General features: G+C 46.7%; 1 protein-coding gene across 1 annotated transcript in view; it reads left to right on the forward strand.

Annotated features, from left to right (window-relative positions):
• The window catches only part of Kif26b (kinesin family member 26B), a 430,200-nt gene that overhangs the window by 198,248 nt on the left and 212,863 nt on the right, over nucleotides 1-19,089 (forward strand). Inside the window, exon 4 of the mRNA XM_006974208.4 lies at nucleotides 439-605. Coding sequence (XP_006974270.3) covers nucleotides 439-605 — 167 coding nt within the window. The remainder of the gene's footprint in view (nucleotides 1-438; nucleotides 606-19,089) is intronic.

A 19,089-nucleotide genomic window follows, 5' to 3' on the forward strand; every position in this document is an offset into this window, starting at 1 on the left:
CCTTTTATCTGAATGCCCCGTGTTCTTCATTAACAGGCTTGCTTGTGCCTCCATCAGACGGAACCTCTGCCTGTTCTCTACTTTGTGAGTGCTTGGGCCTTCCTGTTGTGAAGCTAGCATTAGTTCATGTCACAGCTCTGAGCCCGGCCTGTGAAGAGCATGTGGCTAATGAGTGACACTTTCCCCTCCCCAGGAAGGGAAGATGTAGGTGTGATGCAACCTACAATGTCGGGGCTTATTTTACTCCATTATTTTAAGTGGAAACAAGGACGTGGCCTGGCTAACATGCTGGGAAGTGGTCATCGAAACCCCGTGCACCCCAGGTTATGAGTGTGAGTGGAATTAAACCCAGCCCATCCTCCAGACAGCAAGCTGCTGGCCCTGGGAAGAAATTCCATGAGCCTCAGGTAATGAACTCCATGTCATTTTCTTGGTCAGATCTCCCAGCTGATGACAGAGACTGGCCGAGAGGGGCTGACAGAGTCGGCGCTGAACCGCTACAACGCAGACAAGCCCGCAGCCAGCAGCGTCCCTGCCTCCCAGGGCTCCTGTGTGGCCAGTGAGACTTCCACAGGTACCTCGGTGGCTGCTTCCTTCTTCGCACGGTAAGAGATGCTCAGGTCCCTGGTTCTCGTGGCTACACCGAGCTGGTGAACCTCCTGTGTGGACTGGATCATCTGAAAGCGTTAGAAGGCGTTTAGGACTGTTCTTTGAGTTGGCATTTGATGTTGAGGTTTCTCAATGGGGCACTGCAGACACTGTGAGTCAGACGATTCTCCCGTTCATTACAGTATGCTTATCAGCGTCTTTGGCCTCTGTCTACTAAAGTCAGTATACCTTTTCCCTACTATGTTCTGGAATAGTCAGATGTGCCCTGGGTTGAGAACTACTATTATAAGAATACAATATGACTCTAAAGATAGGCTTCCTTGGGGTATGGATGTTGTAGGTACAGACCTGCGGCTGGTGATCCCAGACTTACCTGCTCATGAACCTACCAAAAGGAGACTATTAAAGAGACGCCAGGTGTATTCCTTCTTGACCCGCTAGCTGCCTGTATAACTAATCAAACACTGGATATATAGCTAATCTTAGGGAGTTTAAAGCCATGCGAACCAAAAATGAAAGGTATTTGAACTATGTAGTCTGCCTAATTTTAGCAGCAAGGCAGAGACAGGACTGGAGACCAAGGACAGCTGAGTGGGACAGCAGGGTTGTCTAATTCAATCTCACGATTTTATCAACAAGGGAACGGAGGGTCCGGAAGCTTCATCTGAGTTCACTCATAGCAGAGACAGAAATAGCAGATGGTTGGGACCTCTGCTCTGCTTCACAATTCTCTCTTTACTGGATCCTTGGAGCTAAACCTTAGAAAAATTTCTCTAAGATTCTCAGGCTCCAGAGTAAACAGGATCTAGAATAAATAACACTGGGTATGAAGTCAGAGGGTTTGTGTGCCTCAGTTTCCACGTCTATAACACGGAGATAATGTCTAGTTCGAAGATTAAAATTAGGTGATGTCAAATTATTAAGAATATCACAAAAGTTTAATTTCATGTGGGTCTGGAGAGTATACCATAGGGCTTTCCTTATGCCTAGGAACAGTGGCATGCAGGCCACAAATACAGTGAGGGGACTCTGATTGAGGAAGGGACAAGTCGGATGAGGAAGAGAGGGCCAGTGTCCTGGATGAAGAGACCATCTGTACTAGGTGGCAGGGAGGGCTTACTGGGGGCCATTTTTGAGGAGCTCATTGTATCAGGGTGCCATGTTTATTCTCCTCTAAACATCTGGGCTGGCTTAGATATGGGGAAGTGACAGAACATGCATGTATGCCGGTCACCTGCTAAGGACCACTGTTAGCTCCACCTGTGTGTGAAACTCAGTGATGTCTGAACTACTGAGCTGGGAACCCAAGCTCACTGGGATGTTACATTCCTGCTATGCAGAGCAGGCACAAAGAGATGTAAGAATTTGGGAGGACATGTCGCAAGCCCAGATGATCCCAGGACCCAAGAAACCTATCAGAGTGTAGCCACAGGTAGGCGAACGTTGGCTAAGGAGTGGGAAGTCACTGCAGGCAGAAATCTTTTGGGTCACTGTGTTAAAGGCCATCTTGATGGCTCTGTGAAGTACCCAAGTGTGTGAGCAAAGGCTGAATGAAAACTTAGAAGGGGAGGGAGCCACCCTCCCCCCCTCCTCCCCGGCTCTCTGTGGATGCAGGAGAACTTGCTGATGATCATATCACTGAGAGAGGGAGGTCCCTGTCAGTGAGGGAGGTGAAAGTTGTCCTACCCGGTCTCCACACTGGAGGGAGCGAGCCCTTAGTGCTCTTTGGAGTTGACCTCTCACCTCCTAACTTGGTGCTCTTTGAGTATGAAAATTCAGTGGTGGAGAGGATTCCACAGAAAACTGCCAGACTCACAAAACAAAACACTGAAGGAAGGTTTGACTTGGGGAGACGTAAGGGGCTGGGGCTCCTGGTGGGTTCCTTTTAGGGAGACAGGTACTGGGCACCTAAGATTCGTGGGTTGTAACAATGGAAGAAGACACTGCGGATGATGTCAGCAGTGAGCAAGGACTCCAGAAGTTGTCTCTTCAGAACTGCAGGAATTTTGGGGCTGAGCTTTCATAGAGGTGGGAAAGATCCAGGGGGCTGCCTAGTACATACTCTTCACTTTATTATTTGTCTGTCTATCTATCTATCTATCTATCTATCTATCTATCTATCTATCTATCTATCTATCTATCTATCTATTGTCTATCTGTGTGTGGGCATGCACATGCATGTACATATAGATCAGAGTATAACTTGTGAGAATTGGTTCATTTCTTCCACCATACTGGTTCAGGGATTGAACTCAGGTCATCAGGCTTGATGGCAAGTACCTCCTTCTGGCCCTTTTGTATCTTCTTTGTCATGAACACTAATGGCACCTGGAACTTAATGGTATGAGCTTGTCTTCAAAGTGTACAGAGGGGCAGAGTGCCATGCCAAAAGCACATGCGCGCACTTTCCCCTCATCCCTCACCCATTACCCTGGGTTGTCATTGGGTCTCCCTTCTGTAAGTAAGGCACCATATAAACAACCTGCCTGTCACAGACAGGCACCTACAGCAGACAGAGAGACTCATCCAGGATCTGCAGTGTCGGGAGACCAAACCAGGGATCCATCACTTCTTTGGATCCCCAGAGGTCCATGAAGAAGGATTTATACATTTCTGTAGCAAGTTCACAGTAATTCAAAGCCCATTGTCTTAGTCTGCTCTGGTTTCTGTAACACAATGTTCAAGATGGGGTGATATATAAGGAACAAGAGATGATTTCTTTCCATTCTAGAGACTGGGAAGTCCAAGATCAGGGTACCAGAGCTTGTGTAAGGGCTGCTCTCTGTTTCCAACATGGCATCTTGCTGCTCTGCCCTCATGAGGTGGAAGATAGAAGGGCAAGAGAGAAAAAGTATCCTCTGAGCTGACATGGTCTAGTAGCCTTCTGGAGGCCCAGCCTCGTAAGATCCAGCTCCAGCGTGAGTTTTGGAGGGGACATATTCAAATCATTGCATTTGTTGAATCTAAGAATAAAAAAAATTCTCCTTAGGGCTGGGGAGATGGCTCAGAGGTTAAGAGCACCGACTGCTCTTCCAGAGGTCCTGAGTTCAATTCCCAGCAACCACATGGTAGCTCACAGCCATCTGTAATGAGATCTGGTGCCCTCTTCTGTATACATAATAAATAAATAAATAAATCTTTTAAAAAATTCCCCTTCTTTAGATAACAACATCTTGGTAGTTGTCTGTACTTCAGAATTTCAGTCCATTGTTCTTGGAGGAAAAGAAACTTTAAAAATAATTACAGTCCAGGCTATGAGTGGAGCTTGGTGGAGAGGTGGTTTGCTTGGCATATGTGAAGCTCTGAACTGGATCTTCAGCACTGTGTAGATGGGGGTACAGACCTGTAACCTCAGCACTTGGGAGACAGGGTTAAAAGTTTAAGGTCATTCTTGGCTACATAGTCAGCCACTCCATCTCCAAGAAAAAGGACTAAAAGTGATGAGAGCAGATCTAAGGAAGAAATGGGCACATCTCCCCTCAAATTGGCCACTCATGTGTTACTATCGAGCATGAGGGCCGTACCAAATGTGTGAATCCTTCAGCATCCATTTTCCATCACTGAGAAGAAATGATGAGGTAGGAGGGTATGGTTAGATTTCCCCATGTGTTGACTCTTCACTAATTATGTCCTTTGCTTTCTATCATTTAAAGTACACAAAACCCAATGGAGGGGAGCCCTGTCATTGGGGGTTGAGGCAACGGAAATTTCACTGTTATTTGAAAAACAATGAGCAGATCCTGTATCATGCATGGAATTGCCTCAAACCTTGGAAAAGAAAATGAATCCTTCAGATGACCTCATATTTTCACATTGAGTTTTCATCCCCAAATAATCCAAACAACCATAAACAACTGTGTTTTTTCCCCTTGTGTCTCTGTCTCCCTCCTTCTGCCCCCTTCGTTTACTTAATGACTTACTATTTGGAGATCTTGTCACACTATTTTTTTCCCTGTTGATTAAAAATATGTCTGTCCTAAGTTTGAATATTCTGGATAAACTCTATACAATACAATATAGCGCTGCCCTCTGTCATGGCTAATCCTGATTGCCAGCTTGATTGGATTGTGAAGTGAATAGGAGATCAGTAACACCCACCCCTGCACACATCTGAGAGGGGCATTTCCAGAGACAAGAGCACCATGAAGGTTCTGATAACATGGATGGATCGGTCAAGCCCTCAGTGTATTCACAGATAACATGATGCTGTTATGTGGGGAAAGGTAGGAGGTGAGACTTAGTTGAAAGATGTTCACTGTGGACATGTCCTTGCAGGCTGTATACCACCTGGGCTCCTTCCTGTGTTTCCCCTCTCTCTCTCTGCTTCCTGTTTACCAGTAATTGAAGATCAGCCACACACTGCCACTGTCATGTTCTGTCAAGAGTATGGGGCAAAATCTCCATGGATTGAGCCCTCTGAAACATGAGCTAAGATAAATCCTGCCTCCCTTGAAATTGTTTATGGCAAGGATTTTGGTCACAGTGATGACAAGTAACCAAGACATCTTATATTCATTTTGTAGGATACATGTGCCCTGCCTTCTCACCTGCCCTACTGTCCTGTCCTTTCATGAAGTTACTGTCCTGCCTCTGGTCCTCCTCTCATCAGCTCCCCACAGGGACAGATTCTAGTGTCACATACTCCACTTCTCTCACCTTTTGTCTTTGGTCCAGACTTGTTCTTTCCCTAGGGACGTTGCTCTGCTGGTGTCCACCAAATCTTCTCCTGCCATTCCTCCCATCTTTGTCTCTAAGTGGCTCCTCTACGGTCTGACATTTTTCTCCAAGTCTCTTGCATACACCCTGACTATTATATGACTGATTTGAATGGAAGCTCCTGAGGCTAGAGATTACCATTGTACCAGGGTCAAAGGTAAGCTGATTGTCAGGGGCTGACTCCTGATGGCTAGCACGGCTGTCAGGACCATGTTTCCCCTCCGGTCCGCACCCAAAGGGCTAGTCTTAGTACCACATATGCGCATGCGGCTGTGGTTATGACTACCCCCATTCTTACTGCTATTACATCTAGTGTCTTGCTGATAGCCAAATAAAAAATAGCTCCTGGTTGCACTAGCCACAGCAAAGGCTTTGCATGTGTGATCTTGGATAGAGCATGTTTCCTTCCATTCCTGGCGATTTCACATGTAATAGTGGTGCTTGGTTGTGTGCTCTGAGTTTATAAGTCCAAGAGGGATGAGGAAGATCATGAGACTGCCCATAGTTGGTCCCCTTGTCCTCTATCAAATATAATTCCCTGCAGAGACACTTGCAAAGCCCATAAACAACCATTACTGGGAAAAGCCACCTGAACACCACAGTTGGTCTCAGGTGATGTAGGAGGAGAAAAATGGAGCCAGGTACACACAAGATTCATCTCTTGCTGACTTATGGCATAGACAGGGCTTCATTTCTGTTCCCGGCTTTACTGACTGGGGCAGCTAATTTCCAGGATTGTGTTCATTATTAGAATTATAACTCAACAGATTTTTTTTTAAAGCATCAAGAACCTAACAACGCATAAACAAGAGCTGTGTCAGAACTTTGAGGAGCTCATAGTGTAGAAATTCTCTGTTCTTATCTTTTCCAGTTTCCTGCGTTTCCATAGAAGCACATGGCACTGAACCCTGCCCCCTCACTTTTGCGGGTCTCACTCAGATGGACTAGCCTCTGCCCCCTTCCACCACACCACTTGTCTTTCCTCCATTCTAACTCTGCTTATCCCACAGCTTCCCACGGAAGCAGGGCCACTGTGGCGATTCCTATGGGACGCTGGTGAGGGCCAGTGTGCACAGTTGTGTCACTTGTACAGGGAACAGGACACCCAATTGTGAACGGGCCTTAAGTGGGGCTAAAGCATGACCTGCTCGTGGGGAGGCTCCTGAGGGCTCCAATGGGGACATCTTTTGTGCTCTGGGTTCCAGATTTCCCAACCTTTCCTGTCCTCTTCCTTGGCAGCTAAGCAGAGGCACGCAAGAATCGATGAAGACCAAACTATCACCCACAGGATCTCCGGCTTATGTATCCCTGGCAGGCTTACCTTTACTCTTCTTAGAAAAGGTTCTGAGCACTTCTTGGAAAAGAAAGAACTGTTGCTCATGCATATGGATGAGGTGAAGTTTTAGGAGTTGTAGTTGTATAAATACAGTTTCACTTAAACTCACCTCAGTGGCAGTGTGAAAGGAAGACATTAAGAAGGAGCCCGGTGAGTGTCTGGTGCCTTTGGCTTTCCGAGGCCCCAGGAAACAGTATCAGGTGTGGGTTGCATGAAGAAATACCTCACGATTGCCTGAGACATGGCAAAAGCAATTCAAACAAGTGGCTGCATTTAGTGCCTACGCTGCGGAGCCCTGTGGTAAAAGGAATCTGAAGGGCTGGAGAGTTTGGACTGGCAATTAAGAGCACTTGTTGCTCTATTAGAGAACCTGGGTTTAAGTCTCAGCACCTATATAATGGCTCACAATTGTCTGTAACTCCATTCTCAAGGGATCTGATGTCCTAATGTTCCATCCCAAACATCAATCTAGGCTGTTTGTATTGACTTGGGCAGAGCAGGGCAGAGCAGAGAAGAAGTGGTACCTCTTTGGCACATACCAGTGTGAGACCCTGTACCCATGAGGGCATCCTTACCCATCCCCTGCTATGGAGAGCATGTACTGTGCACATTTCCCCCTAAACATGGAGTGTGTCTAACCGCCATCTTGCTGAGGTGTTGGTTATCATCTCACAACATCTGGGGACCATTTGGAACAAACCCCTGTCCATGCCTTGGTGCAAATGGTTGAGGTGTCAGTGAACCCGTAGCATCCCAGCGGTCCTTGTTAACTGCTTTCTGCAGCTGTGGTTCTGGTTTTGATGGTCTTTTTACTGGTGTTGGTGATAGACTGGGAACAAACAACACTGAACAATGCAAATGGGAAGATAGTCCAGCTCAAGGCTCAACCCCAAACCCCAAACTAGACAGTCAACTTGACCTCTCTAATCTTTGATTTTCTATTGTTCCTGGATATCATCCTGTCTGCTTCACAGTGTCATGGTGAAAGTTAAGATAGCTTGTGATTATCTGAGTCTTAGAGATGATATTAACACAGAACCTGCCACAGAAGGATAGAGCCCTGTCCTGGGTGGGAAACTCAGTGAACCTTCCATGTAGACACCGAGATGGTACCCGCCTTTGTCTCGTCTTTGTAATCCTGCCTGATAGCTACCCAAGTCTCTATAGCCATTGCAAAGATCTGGATTCATGCCTCAGAAAGAAAGCTACCTCTAGAGGGGGTGCAGACCAACAGTTCTTAAAACCCATAGGGAGTCAGAGCCCTTTGGTAATGAGATCTCCAAAGACTGGCAGAAAGAGGCACACCCTTGAGGCCATGACCCTGTGGTTTCAATTAGTCTACTACATAATTCTGAATTTTGAAGGGTTATTTGTTTGCTTGCTTGCTTCATCTGTTGATTGAGTCGGGGGTCTTACTTTGTAGTTCAGGCTGGCGTTGAACTTAGGATCTTTCTACCTCTGCTTCCCGACTGTATCCATTGTAAGTATCTGTCACCAGGCCTGGCTTTGAAGGTGTTTCCTTTCTTAGGTTTTATCTGCCTGTTCTCCACTGTCCCGGCACTGGGATTACAACTGAGTACCACCACCATTCCTGGCTTTTACACATGGGTTCTGAGTGGTGGAGCTCAGATCCCCGTGTCTGCATGCAAGGTAAATACTGTGTTCCCAGCCCCAGCTCTCGGCTTTATAGTCCAGACAAATTGGCCTCTAAGAAAGGTAAGCAGAAAGAAAGGAAGAACAGTGAAGAATTCTGTCACCAGGCAGAAGTGGGAGGAGAGGATCAAAAGTTCAAGGCAAGCCTTAGCTACATTTCAAGTTCAAGGCCAGACTAGGCTCCATGACTGTGGAAAAAAGAATTTTGCTACCCAGCGCAGTGGTGAGTCATGCCACAAATGCCTCAAGTCAAAGTTGTCATGACATTGACCTTGTAAGTCAACCAAAGCATGAAATTAAATCAAAGTGAGAGATGGAAGATACTCTTTTGCTTATGATTTGAATTTGGGGGTGACGTACGGTTTGCGGAAAAGGAGTGGAGGCAGGGGTCAAGTACAGAGGAGAGGAAAGGGGGTGAGGGGGAGGATTCACCTCTGCTACCACCCTGCTGCAGTATGCCTGCAACTCATTTCCTCTTGTCGGTATTTCCCCATTTGGAGATCCTAGCAGCTTCCCTGGTCTTCGGCATCCCCAAGTTCCATCACCATCCTCATCGTCACGCTTTTACCTTCAAAAGTGGCCCTGTGTTGGCTCTGTTATCGTACCATCACAGACATGGAAACTAAAACACAGAATGATGAGGCAAATTGTCCAAGGTTACGCAGCTGGGGGGTAGGGAGTAGGTCCTGAGCCAGTACACCAGAATATCAGCTCCCAAAGGCAGAGACAGTTGTCTCTGTTCTTGGCTGAAGCCCAGTAATAAAATGAGCATCCAAAAAATGTTTGATAAATGAATTGTTGACTGCTCTCTGTCACCACCATGATGTTCTGCCTCCAAAGACAAAGTTTGTTGAGATGGATGGGAGATCCAGTGTAAAAATGGAAATGGCAACACCAACATAAAGCATGGAGGCCAGAGCTGGGGGGGAGGGGTAGCTCAGTTTGTAAAGTACCTGCTGTGCAGGCACCAGGAACTGAGTTCAAATCCCGAGAGCCTAAAAAGCTGGGCCTGGGAGTGTGTACTTGTAACTCCAGTGCTAGTAGGAATGATGGGCAGATCCCGGGGGCTTGCCAGCCAGCAAGTCTGCCTGAAAGTGTGAGCTCCAGGTTTAGAGAGGTCTTGTCCCTAAAAATAAGGTGGAGATGAGATGCAGGGTAAACATCTTGATGTCGATCTCTGGCTGCTGTGCAACACACACACACACACACACACACACACACACACACACACAGAGAAAGAGAGAGAGAGAGAGAAGCACACAATACACATATATATGCAATAATAATAATAATAATAATAAGTAATAAGTAATAATCACACCAATATTTAAATGCCAAGCTCACCTCAGAATCTGAGTGTGTGTGTGTGTGTGTGTGTGTGTGTGTGTGTGTGTGTGTGTGTGAATGTGCGTGCATAAGCAGGAGGTTGCCTTGTGATCAACAGATCTTTATTCTAACTTTTATTAGTTAGTAAAATAATAATACTTTAAATTTTTTTTCTAGACAAGGTTTCTCTGTGTACTGGAACTTGTTTCTGTAGACCAGGCTGGCCTTAAACTCACAGATCTGCCTGACTCTGTCTTCCGAGCTCTGGGAACAAAGGCGTGTGCCACCAGTGCCTGGCGTAAAGTAATATTCTCTGTACCACAGAGCAAGAGCTAAAGATGTTCAGAGGCCTTCCATAGTCCCTCTGTGTTCTCTGTGCCACCCTCCTCCCCAAGCTTTCTCTAGCTTGTGTTCCTCTTTGGCGCTCCCCTGGCTCCCCTGGGAAAGGACCGATGGGACCCTCTCCTAAGCTTTGCTCTTTTGTTTCCTGCTGCGCCTTCCCCAGGGTCCTCTTGGTGCAGCTCCCAGCCTTAGATCTCTATGCAAATGCCACTTTCTCGATAAAGCCTTCCCAGGCCTTCCAGGTTAAAATGACTAATGCCCCACCCTGCATCACTGCTCCCACACAGAGCCACCGTGAAAGGGTTTGTTAATCAAAAACCATCTGAATCTTGGGGATCTCCAGGTTGTCCTCTGCTGGAGCGCTTACAAGTTTCCTACATAGGTCAAGCTGTATGTTCAAGAGGTGAACCGTTTGCTCTAGGGTGCTTTGGGGGAGATTGCATCCTCTCCCAGTCTGAAAAAGTCATGCCAGGCGCCTGAACATCTTATACAGCTCAGTTACCTAACTGTGTTTCCAAGAGGAGACATTGTCAAGGACCAGAGAGGGGACGCAGCCTGGGACAATAAACCTGAGGAAGAGTGACGGTGGAGGAGGACTTCTCGGTCACCTGGGGAGCACAGCTGGTCAGAGCTCTCCATCTTCTTCCTTCAGTGAGCCTTCCTGCTTTCTGTTCCCCGTTCTGATTGATTAGTTTAATTCTAAAGCTGTCGTAGTGAAGTATGTAAAGCATTTGGGGATAAAAATCATAGGGAAGACATTACAGGAACTAAAGATGTATTATACCGTGCGGCTCTGGGTGGAGGCTGAGTGTGCTGATGAATGGCATTGTTGAGGGAAACAGATCCATCCAGGGCGCTCTCTGTGCCTTACCGAGGAAGTGGGAAAGAACAAATTAAGGGATATCGGCATGATGGTTTGGTTTGAAATAGGTCACACAGAGCCGGAGAGATCTGCTTGGTATCTATGCTCCCTCTTCTGGGATGACATTTGTATTTTCTGGATTCTGTCTCTCTGGTAAACATTTCCACTGCTTCTACCTGAGCTCATGAGAACAGGGGAAGAGTAGCCTCGCTTCCACACTGCCAGGACTGTGCTCCCGTGGCAGACACTCAGAGAATGAGTGCCAAAAGAATGAATCACGTGGGCATGAACATGTAGGTCTGTCTTGCTTCTCAGAAGAATGGAATATGTGAAGGAAACTGTGGAGTGGTGCTTGTAGGAATAATTTATCGTGGGCCTGGAAGATTAGCGCTATTGATAGAGGTGATTCAGATGGGTAAGCATGTGGGAAATTTTTCATTGTTGGTTTCCACATGGTTTGGCTCTGCAGTGACTACTTCTGATAATTGCCCATCATTCCCTTTAACTGACGGGAGTGGATGGGACATCATATTGGACCTCGATGCTTCCCCCTGCCCCCTGGTAACTGACCTGTTTGTTCATGAAGCACACTGAAATTTGGGGAAGAAGATTTCGTGAGCCTAGAAATAATGGCCCATGTCATTTTTCTTGGCATCTTCCAGAACCAAAGCCTTCCCAGGCTATGGTTTGTCCTTTTAAAGCCCAGTGAAGGAAAGAAAAGGCCTTGGCAGGGACAATGAAAGGAATTGTCCCCAGGCTCTGTGGTGAAAAAGGAGATAATCAACACAAGGTAAGCCCTTGTGGATAGAAAAAAAATGATGAAATATAAGCCATCACTTGGAATCTATTTCCAGTCTTTTAGATACTTCAGAAAAATAAATGTGGTTTATTTTTCTCAAATAAATTTCCATGCTTTATCATAGCTGCCTCTCTGGTGTGGAGGCAGAAGCGTGGAGGTAGCATTTTTTGGGGAAACAGACTGTTTGGAAACCTGGTTATACAGAATTTTAGAGTTCTTGTCTGGGGTCGGAAGAAAACTTCAGCTGTCCTACCCATACTCAAACAACACCTGGTGTTTAAAGTCCTAATTTCTACTAGTGAGGAGCTCCCTGAATCAGGCTGGCCACTGGGAGAGGTCTTGACAGAGTCAAGGATTTCCTTGTGTCTGAAAATCTGGCCACGTCCAGTCTGGCTGCAGGGTCCTCCTTCCTCTTCTTGCTTCTGTAGCTCTGCCTCAAGCCTCTTTCTAAGGCCTTTTAGGGGCTCATGAGGACAGCACCCCACACTTTTTTCTACTCATTCTCTTTCATAAAACATTGGATTTCTGATGGACTAACGCTGTGTCAATGCCTGAGGATTTTCACTGACTATTGGAACCCTACTGTTTGCCCACAGTATAATCTAGTTTGTGACGTTGGTGGGTCAGAGGGTGGGTAATGACGTGTGAGCAGCTCCCAGATAAGACTGGCAGGGGCCAGTCCACTGAACCCTACTCCCTTTTCCCTGCTCTGGAATAACTCTGATGCAAGGTCCTCCTGTCTTTTAGGTTTCCTAAGTAGACTGGCACTCACATCGTCAATCCAAGGGATGTTCCTGAGGGAACCCTGTATAAGATCCTGGGAGCATATATCGTCCGTCCATCCATCCATCCATCCACCCATCCATCCATCCATCATTTACTCATCTATCCATCATCCATCATTGGTGGTCCGCACAATACTGCACTAAATACTTAAGACACTACAATAGAGATAGGACAGTCAATTCCATTATGAAGCTCTTAGTCCAATGAGGACAGTTAGAAACAACATACACATTCAGGATGGGGTTCTCCAAAACATCTGGTATTGCCTTACTGGAGGCTTCAGGGGGTGTAGAAGGGAAAGGTGTATTCCTAGCACTCACTATTGTCAGAAATTCTCTTCTTCCTTAATTTTCTTGCAAGTCTGATGCCTGAATCCCTTCCTTGAATGTACCATCCATGGAGAGAGGTGAATGTCTTGCTCATTCTATCTTTACATGATCCCGTTTTAGTGAGAAGCCTGAGCTTCTGGCTGCCACAATCAGCATCTGGGGGATGCATCTCAGGATACGCTGTGGTGTATGCCATAGAGGCTGCCAGCTTCCTCCCCTGCTTGCTGGAGAAGTCTATCCTTCCCTTCAGAAGCTGCGTCTCTTTGGGCTCTGTGGAGCACATCTGCCCCCTTACTCCACCGTGGCCTCTGGACCTAAGACTGCAGGCCTTCCTTCTAGACTCTGCTTCTTGAAAACTTACTCTTCGGCTCCTCTGTGTTCTTATGGTGGGTTCCTTTGTCTTCTGTGTCCACTAAAGATGACCCTCTCAGCCGGAAGTTGTGCTACCTTCTTCTTGAGCCTGCAGGGTGAACAATGCTTGTCCCTTCAAATATCGGCATGGGTTCTTTGCTCCTAAGAAGGACCATCTCGCCTGGGAACATAGATGTCCGGCAACAGGCTCAGAGAAGCGCCTGTCCACTGCCAGCCTTTCTTCTGTGGAGTTACGGCAGACTTCGGTAGTTGCAAGAGCTGGCGCTCCAGGCTGCAGGGCTGGGTGTGACTTAGTGGTAGAGAGCTTGCCTAGCATGTGCAAAGCCCTGGATTCCATCCCCAGCACAGCAAAAGACTGCAATTAGTTAAGTTGGGCTGCGGCTCTGTGGTGAAGTCCTGGCCTACCAATATAAAGCCTTGTATGTCTACCACCACAAAATAATAATGGCAAACAAATAAAATCTGCAGGGCTGGACATTTTAGTGACAGCTGATGCCCTACCCCGTTGTTACCTAATACTAACTGTCCTAGCTAGAGGCAGTCTCAAGTTTCAGATGAAAACACCCAGCAAGCCGTGCATTATATCACTCCCCTAAGGAGGCCTGCAGAGGCCACTCCTGGCTGTTGAGGTGATACTTGCTGGCCCGCAGGTGGCGTTTGTCCCATACCCACTCTGCTCAGCTGCTCTCCTATACCCCATTCCTCACATCTTCGCCTGGACACAGTTAGCCCCACCCTCAAGCCTTTTGAGTAAGTTCGACCACCTCCTATCACGCATTACGTGAGATGCTGCACATCTGGGTTTAGCTTTTATAGTCAAGACTGAGAACGTAAGACTGGATACCGTGAACCTTTCTTCCTTTCTCTGGTACCGATTGCCTGCTGCAGCCAGCTGCAGGATACCTGTTGTGGATTTTACTGCTTTGCATGTTCTCTGTTTCCGTTCAGCATAGGCACCCGAGGAGTGCTGATTTATGGAGCTACGTGGCTGAGGGTGGGAGCAGGGAAGCAAAGGGCTCTTCCAGCTGCAGTAAATTTAAGCATCCCTGGTATTTCTTTACACATCTGGAGGGGATCCTGATGAGTGTATTGCTACAGGAGCTCATAAATTAAAAATAACGAGAGTATTTCCTTTACACCTGGAGCTTCAAAATTACCAGTCATTAATTCTGTGGTGCCCCCCTCTTCACAAAAGAGACATTGGGGGTGACAACCAAAACATGGTCTTGACCCCACAGCCCTGAAATCCAAGCAACCAGTCACTCCAGAGATTTTGACCTTTGCTTAAAAAAAAAAAAAAAATACTGCAAGGTAAGGAAAGTCATTACAGGAAGCATAGACTCCAAGAATTTAATCTCTCTCTCTCTCTCTCTCTCTCTCTCTCTCTTTCCCTCCCTCTCTCCCTCCCTCCATCCATCCATCCATCCCTCCATGCTTCTCTTCTCTTCTCTTCTCTTCTCTTCTCTTCTCTTCTCTTCTCTTCTCTTCTCTTCTCTTCTCTTCTCTTCTCTTCTCTTCTCTTCTCTTCTCTCCTCTCCTCTCCTCTCCTCTCCTCTCCTCTCCTCTCCTCTCCTCTCCTCTCCTCTCCTCTCTCCTCCCCTCCCTTCCTCTCCTCTCCTCTTCTCTTCTTCCCATCCTCTCTCCCTCCTCCTTCCTCTTTTATGACTCTTTTGTCCTCTCCATTTTTTTCCAAATTTTGTATAAAATTGAGAACTAGCCTAAGAGTAGCAGAAACAAAGCAGGGGACATCTTCTTCACTCTCCATCCTGAGCTAAGCCGTGTTTGTAGATGGTAGTCTCCAGTGCCTTTGATTGGCTTCTTGGCTCTTTTAGGATCTGTGTGCTAGAGCTGAGCCTGGGGGACCTCTGTTTCCTCCCTTGCCTAAGGGATTCTCTGTCCCCTGGGCCAAATGTGCTGTGTTTTTCCTTAGCAAGCAAGATTGAGATAGTCCAAAGGTGACAGACACTTCACTTTTACTTTTTCATTTTGTCCTTTTAGAACTATATTGACTTTTTTTTGGGGGGGGGACGACACATGCATAAAGGGGAGGATGTGGTTTAGATTTCCAGCAAGCGTTTTAAGTATGTTGTGGCGGAAGCAATATTTTTGGATTTTACTACCTAACACCAGTAGGCATTGACTGGAGAGACACGAGGGTGAGTGTTCACACTAAGACTTGCACATGGATGTTGATAGCAGAATAAGTCAGAAAAGCCAAACCTAGAAGATGTGAAAATGTTCACCAACAGATAAGTAAATAAGCAAAATGTGAGATGTTTTATACAAAGGAAAAATACCCTTCAAATACTCAGACTGTTGCTGCATATGATATTATGCATGGATCTCAGAATAATTATAGTGAGTGAAAAAAGCCAGACCCCCGCCTAAACCAGAGACTCCATATTATGTGATTTTGTTATAGAACTATAAACAATACACACTGATTTAGTGACACAAAGCACTTCAGCACATGGTAGCCCACTTCTGTAACCTCAGTGCTGGGGAGAAGCTATAGGTAGGTCCCAGGGACTCCCAGCCAGCAAGTCTAGCCAGAACAGTGGACGCTGGGTTCAGTGAGAGACCCTGTCTCAAAATAAGGGGAAGGCACCAACCTCTGGCCTCCACATGTACCCTCATGAGTAAACACACACAGACAGACATGCATGCACACACAGACACACACACAATGAAAAAGTATTTGAGGAGGTAGGAAAATTGCCTTAGAGTGAACAAAGTTTGGGATAAATGGTCATTTCCTTAGGAAGGAACGTGTGAATAATAAGAGCCCAAGGAAGACATGGAATTGACCCAATTAGCCACTTTTCCCCAAAGGATAGATAAGGAACAATTACGGGAAAAATTTTCCAAATTTGGAGTTATATTCTTCAAGGAAATAAAAAATCGTCAGGGTTGAGTAGTCTGGGAGAAATGAGCAGGGCAGATTTCATGAGAGGAGAAACAGCTAAGGGCTCTCAGCTCCTGCTCCAGCACCATGCCCGCTTGCCCGCTGCCTGCCGCCCTCCACATTATGGTGTCCACAGACTCATCCTCTGAAACTGTGAGCCCCAAAGGAACTCTTTATCCTATAAGTGGCCTTGGTTGTGGTATTTTGTCACAGCAATTGAAAGGCAACCAAGACCAAGACCATAGGTGTCATCGAAAAGGTCATCTTAAAATATATATTGGAGTGAGCTGTGTGTGCAGTTTAGTGGTTGAACATGTGCCTAGCATGCCCGAGGCCCTGGGCTCAATCACCAGCATGGAACATAACTAAAGCAACAAAGGAAGTAAAAACAGTTAAGGAGTGTGAATTCAAAGAACAAAGTCCCATGCTGAAGAGTCTACAAGAGATAGATTAGAACTTGGTGATCGTAGAGAGTTGGGGTGCTATGGATGGAGAGCCACATTATCTTCTGCTGTCTTTAGTCCCCTTAATGGCCCTTTATCCCCTTTCCCTGTGTCTGACATCCTTTCAAAGTTAGCAGGCAAAACAAAACAAAACAACAATAAACCCCATAGAATGCATTGGCCCTGTGGACTGCTAGCTTCCACTGCCATCAATCCAGTAGCTGAGAACAGCATCTGAGATCTGTGCCAGGATTTCCCTGTTTTGTCTTTAACTACTGACCTGATATTCCCAACAATATATTTGGAAAACACCTTGATTTGTGACTCTTTGTTCTGTAACTTTAAAAACTTCGTGAGCTGGGAGGTGGTAGTACATGTCTTTAATTCCAGCAGTACGGAGGCAGAGGCAGGGGGATCTCTGCAAGTTAGAGGCCAGCCTGGTCTACAAAGTGGGTTCCAGGACAGCCAGGACTGTTACACAGAGAAACCCTGTCTCAAAAGCAAACAAACAAATAAACAAACAGAAAAACCAAAAACGAAACCAACCCAACAAACAAAACCCAAAAAACAAACAAAAAACTTCATGAAACCATCTCCTCGTTGGAGCATGTTATTTGGACTGTGTTCGTGGGCTGTGGTCCCTCATATTTGCGTCTGGAGTAGACCATCTCGTTCCCTTTGAGGTGAGAGCTATGTGTTTTGTTGACCCGAGGTAGAGAACTTGGAGAACAGGCAGTTAAGCCAACTCCTCCGTCTGGATGACAGATCTAGGAAGGAACGGAGGAGCTCATTCGACAGTTGGATAGATTATCCAGTAAATCTTGGGTTTATCTCTTAAGCCCAGAGAAACAGCACTGGAAAAACAAAAAGCAAGCTGCATCCCACACTTTAAGATGTAGTAGCGACTTCGAGTATAAATATTTAAGTCCAGTTGAATTTACCGACAGCAGGCTGATAGGCTGCTGCAGGACAAGAGAGGGTCATTTGGAAGCACGGTCCCAGCCGAGTCCATGAATGGTCACAGCGTGACTTGATGTCTTAGGAAGAGAGCGACTTCTCAGCTAAGTGCACTAGGACTCTGGTCTGTATGATGGCAACCCTCACTTGGTCCTGACATCTTCTATAGCGTTTACAAAATGACTACCTTATCCCGGGCATTTTTCTCAAGTGACAAATCCCGTGAGGTAAAGGCTTGAAGCTGGCTAAAAGCAGACAGGGATTGAGAAAGCTCCTGGGCTTGTCCTGCTCATGCTGAATTCTCTCAGGAGACAGGGCGGTGGAGAGTAAACGCTGATCTCCCAGGATTCAGGGATGATTGTAGTATGGCCTGTGTCCGGCAGCTCTCACAGCACCTGGACTGTTTCATGCCCCAAAGGAGGCGAGACAAGAAGGTGACAATAAAATCCGTGTAGTCCCTCCAAGGAAGACAGGTAAAGTCTACCATTTGCTCACTGGCTTCCGGGAGAATCCCAAAGGGCTGCTCTGGGATGGCAGACTCCAGCCATCTGTGAGCTCCGAGCCTGGAGAACCAGACAGCTGGTAATCCCACTGCATGTAAGACGGCCAAAGAAGGAGTACCAGCTTCATGTTGGGAAGCAAAGGGACCAGAAGCCTGGTGCCCCCTCAGTACAGGCACACAAAGTCTGTGTTGGAAAACAGAAGAGTGTGGTTGAGAAAACAACAAACAAAACAAAACAGAAAAAGAAAATAAAACAAAAAACCCAACTCTTTCCCCAGATGTCTGTACCTCAGCCACAACTAAGCAAGCCTCTTTGTCTGTTGCTGGCATCTCGTTTGATGTGATCCGGTATTTTTCTGATGCTCTGTGAGCATCCCGACACCCTTCGCCTTCTTGCACCCCTCCCCCGATACACACCCCAGTCATCTACCAGCTCCCTGGGACCAAAGGTTCTCCTCTCCTCAGCTAACGAGTGTGTGATTCCAACAGTAACGAGCAACGGAGAGACCCCAGAGAGGAACAGGAGTAGGATATTCCTATATTTTTATGTGTAGATTGATAATCAAGGCTAACCATCCCGGCAGAAGGTGAACAACACATTAAACAGAGGGGAAAGGCTAATAAAATATCGCCTGCTGCTTAACAGTCGCTGGGTGGAAACGTTCCCTGGAACTACGCAGCTGTTGTATTTGATGGCTCATAAAGCCCCAGTAACGTCCGTCAAGGGCCTTTTTTCTTGGTAAGGGACCATTTTTTTCCATGCAGTTATGACAGCATCTGGTTCCTGTCCCTAGAAGTGTGAGGAATCCACAGGCTCCAGCAGTCACTGCTGGGGGAAGAGCCGGACTGCAAAGGCATCTGGCTCTTTTGATGGGTTTGGGGGTCACTTCTGACTGCAAGGGCATTATCATAAAAACGCAGATTAAGATTCAGCGGGCAGTCACTGTCACCCGCTGTGTGCTAGGCAGGGGGCAGTTTAGCTCCTGCTTCCTCTCCACTGTGAGGCTGCCATTTTCACCTTCTGTGGAGAGCAGAGCCCCCTAGGCTGATGAAAGGACACTGCTAGGCCACACTGTGGACTGTGGCAGATTAGAGTCCCCAATGTGATGGCCTTTCTCCCCTGTCATCCTGCTGCAAAGATGGAGGGCACAT

Source organism: Peromyscus maniculatus, chromosome 11 (assembly GCF_049852395.1).
Source record: "Peromyscus maniculatus bairdii isolate BWxNUB_F1_BW_parent chromosome 11, HU_Pman_BW_mat_3.1, whole genome shotgun sequence".
Classification (NCBI taxonomy): Eukaryota; Metazoa; Chordata; class Mammalia; order Rodentia; family Cricetidae; genus Peromyscus; species Peromyscus maniculatus.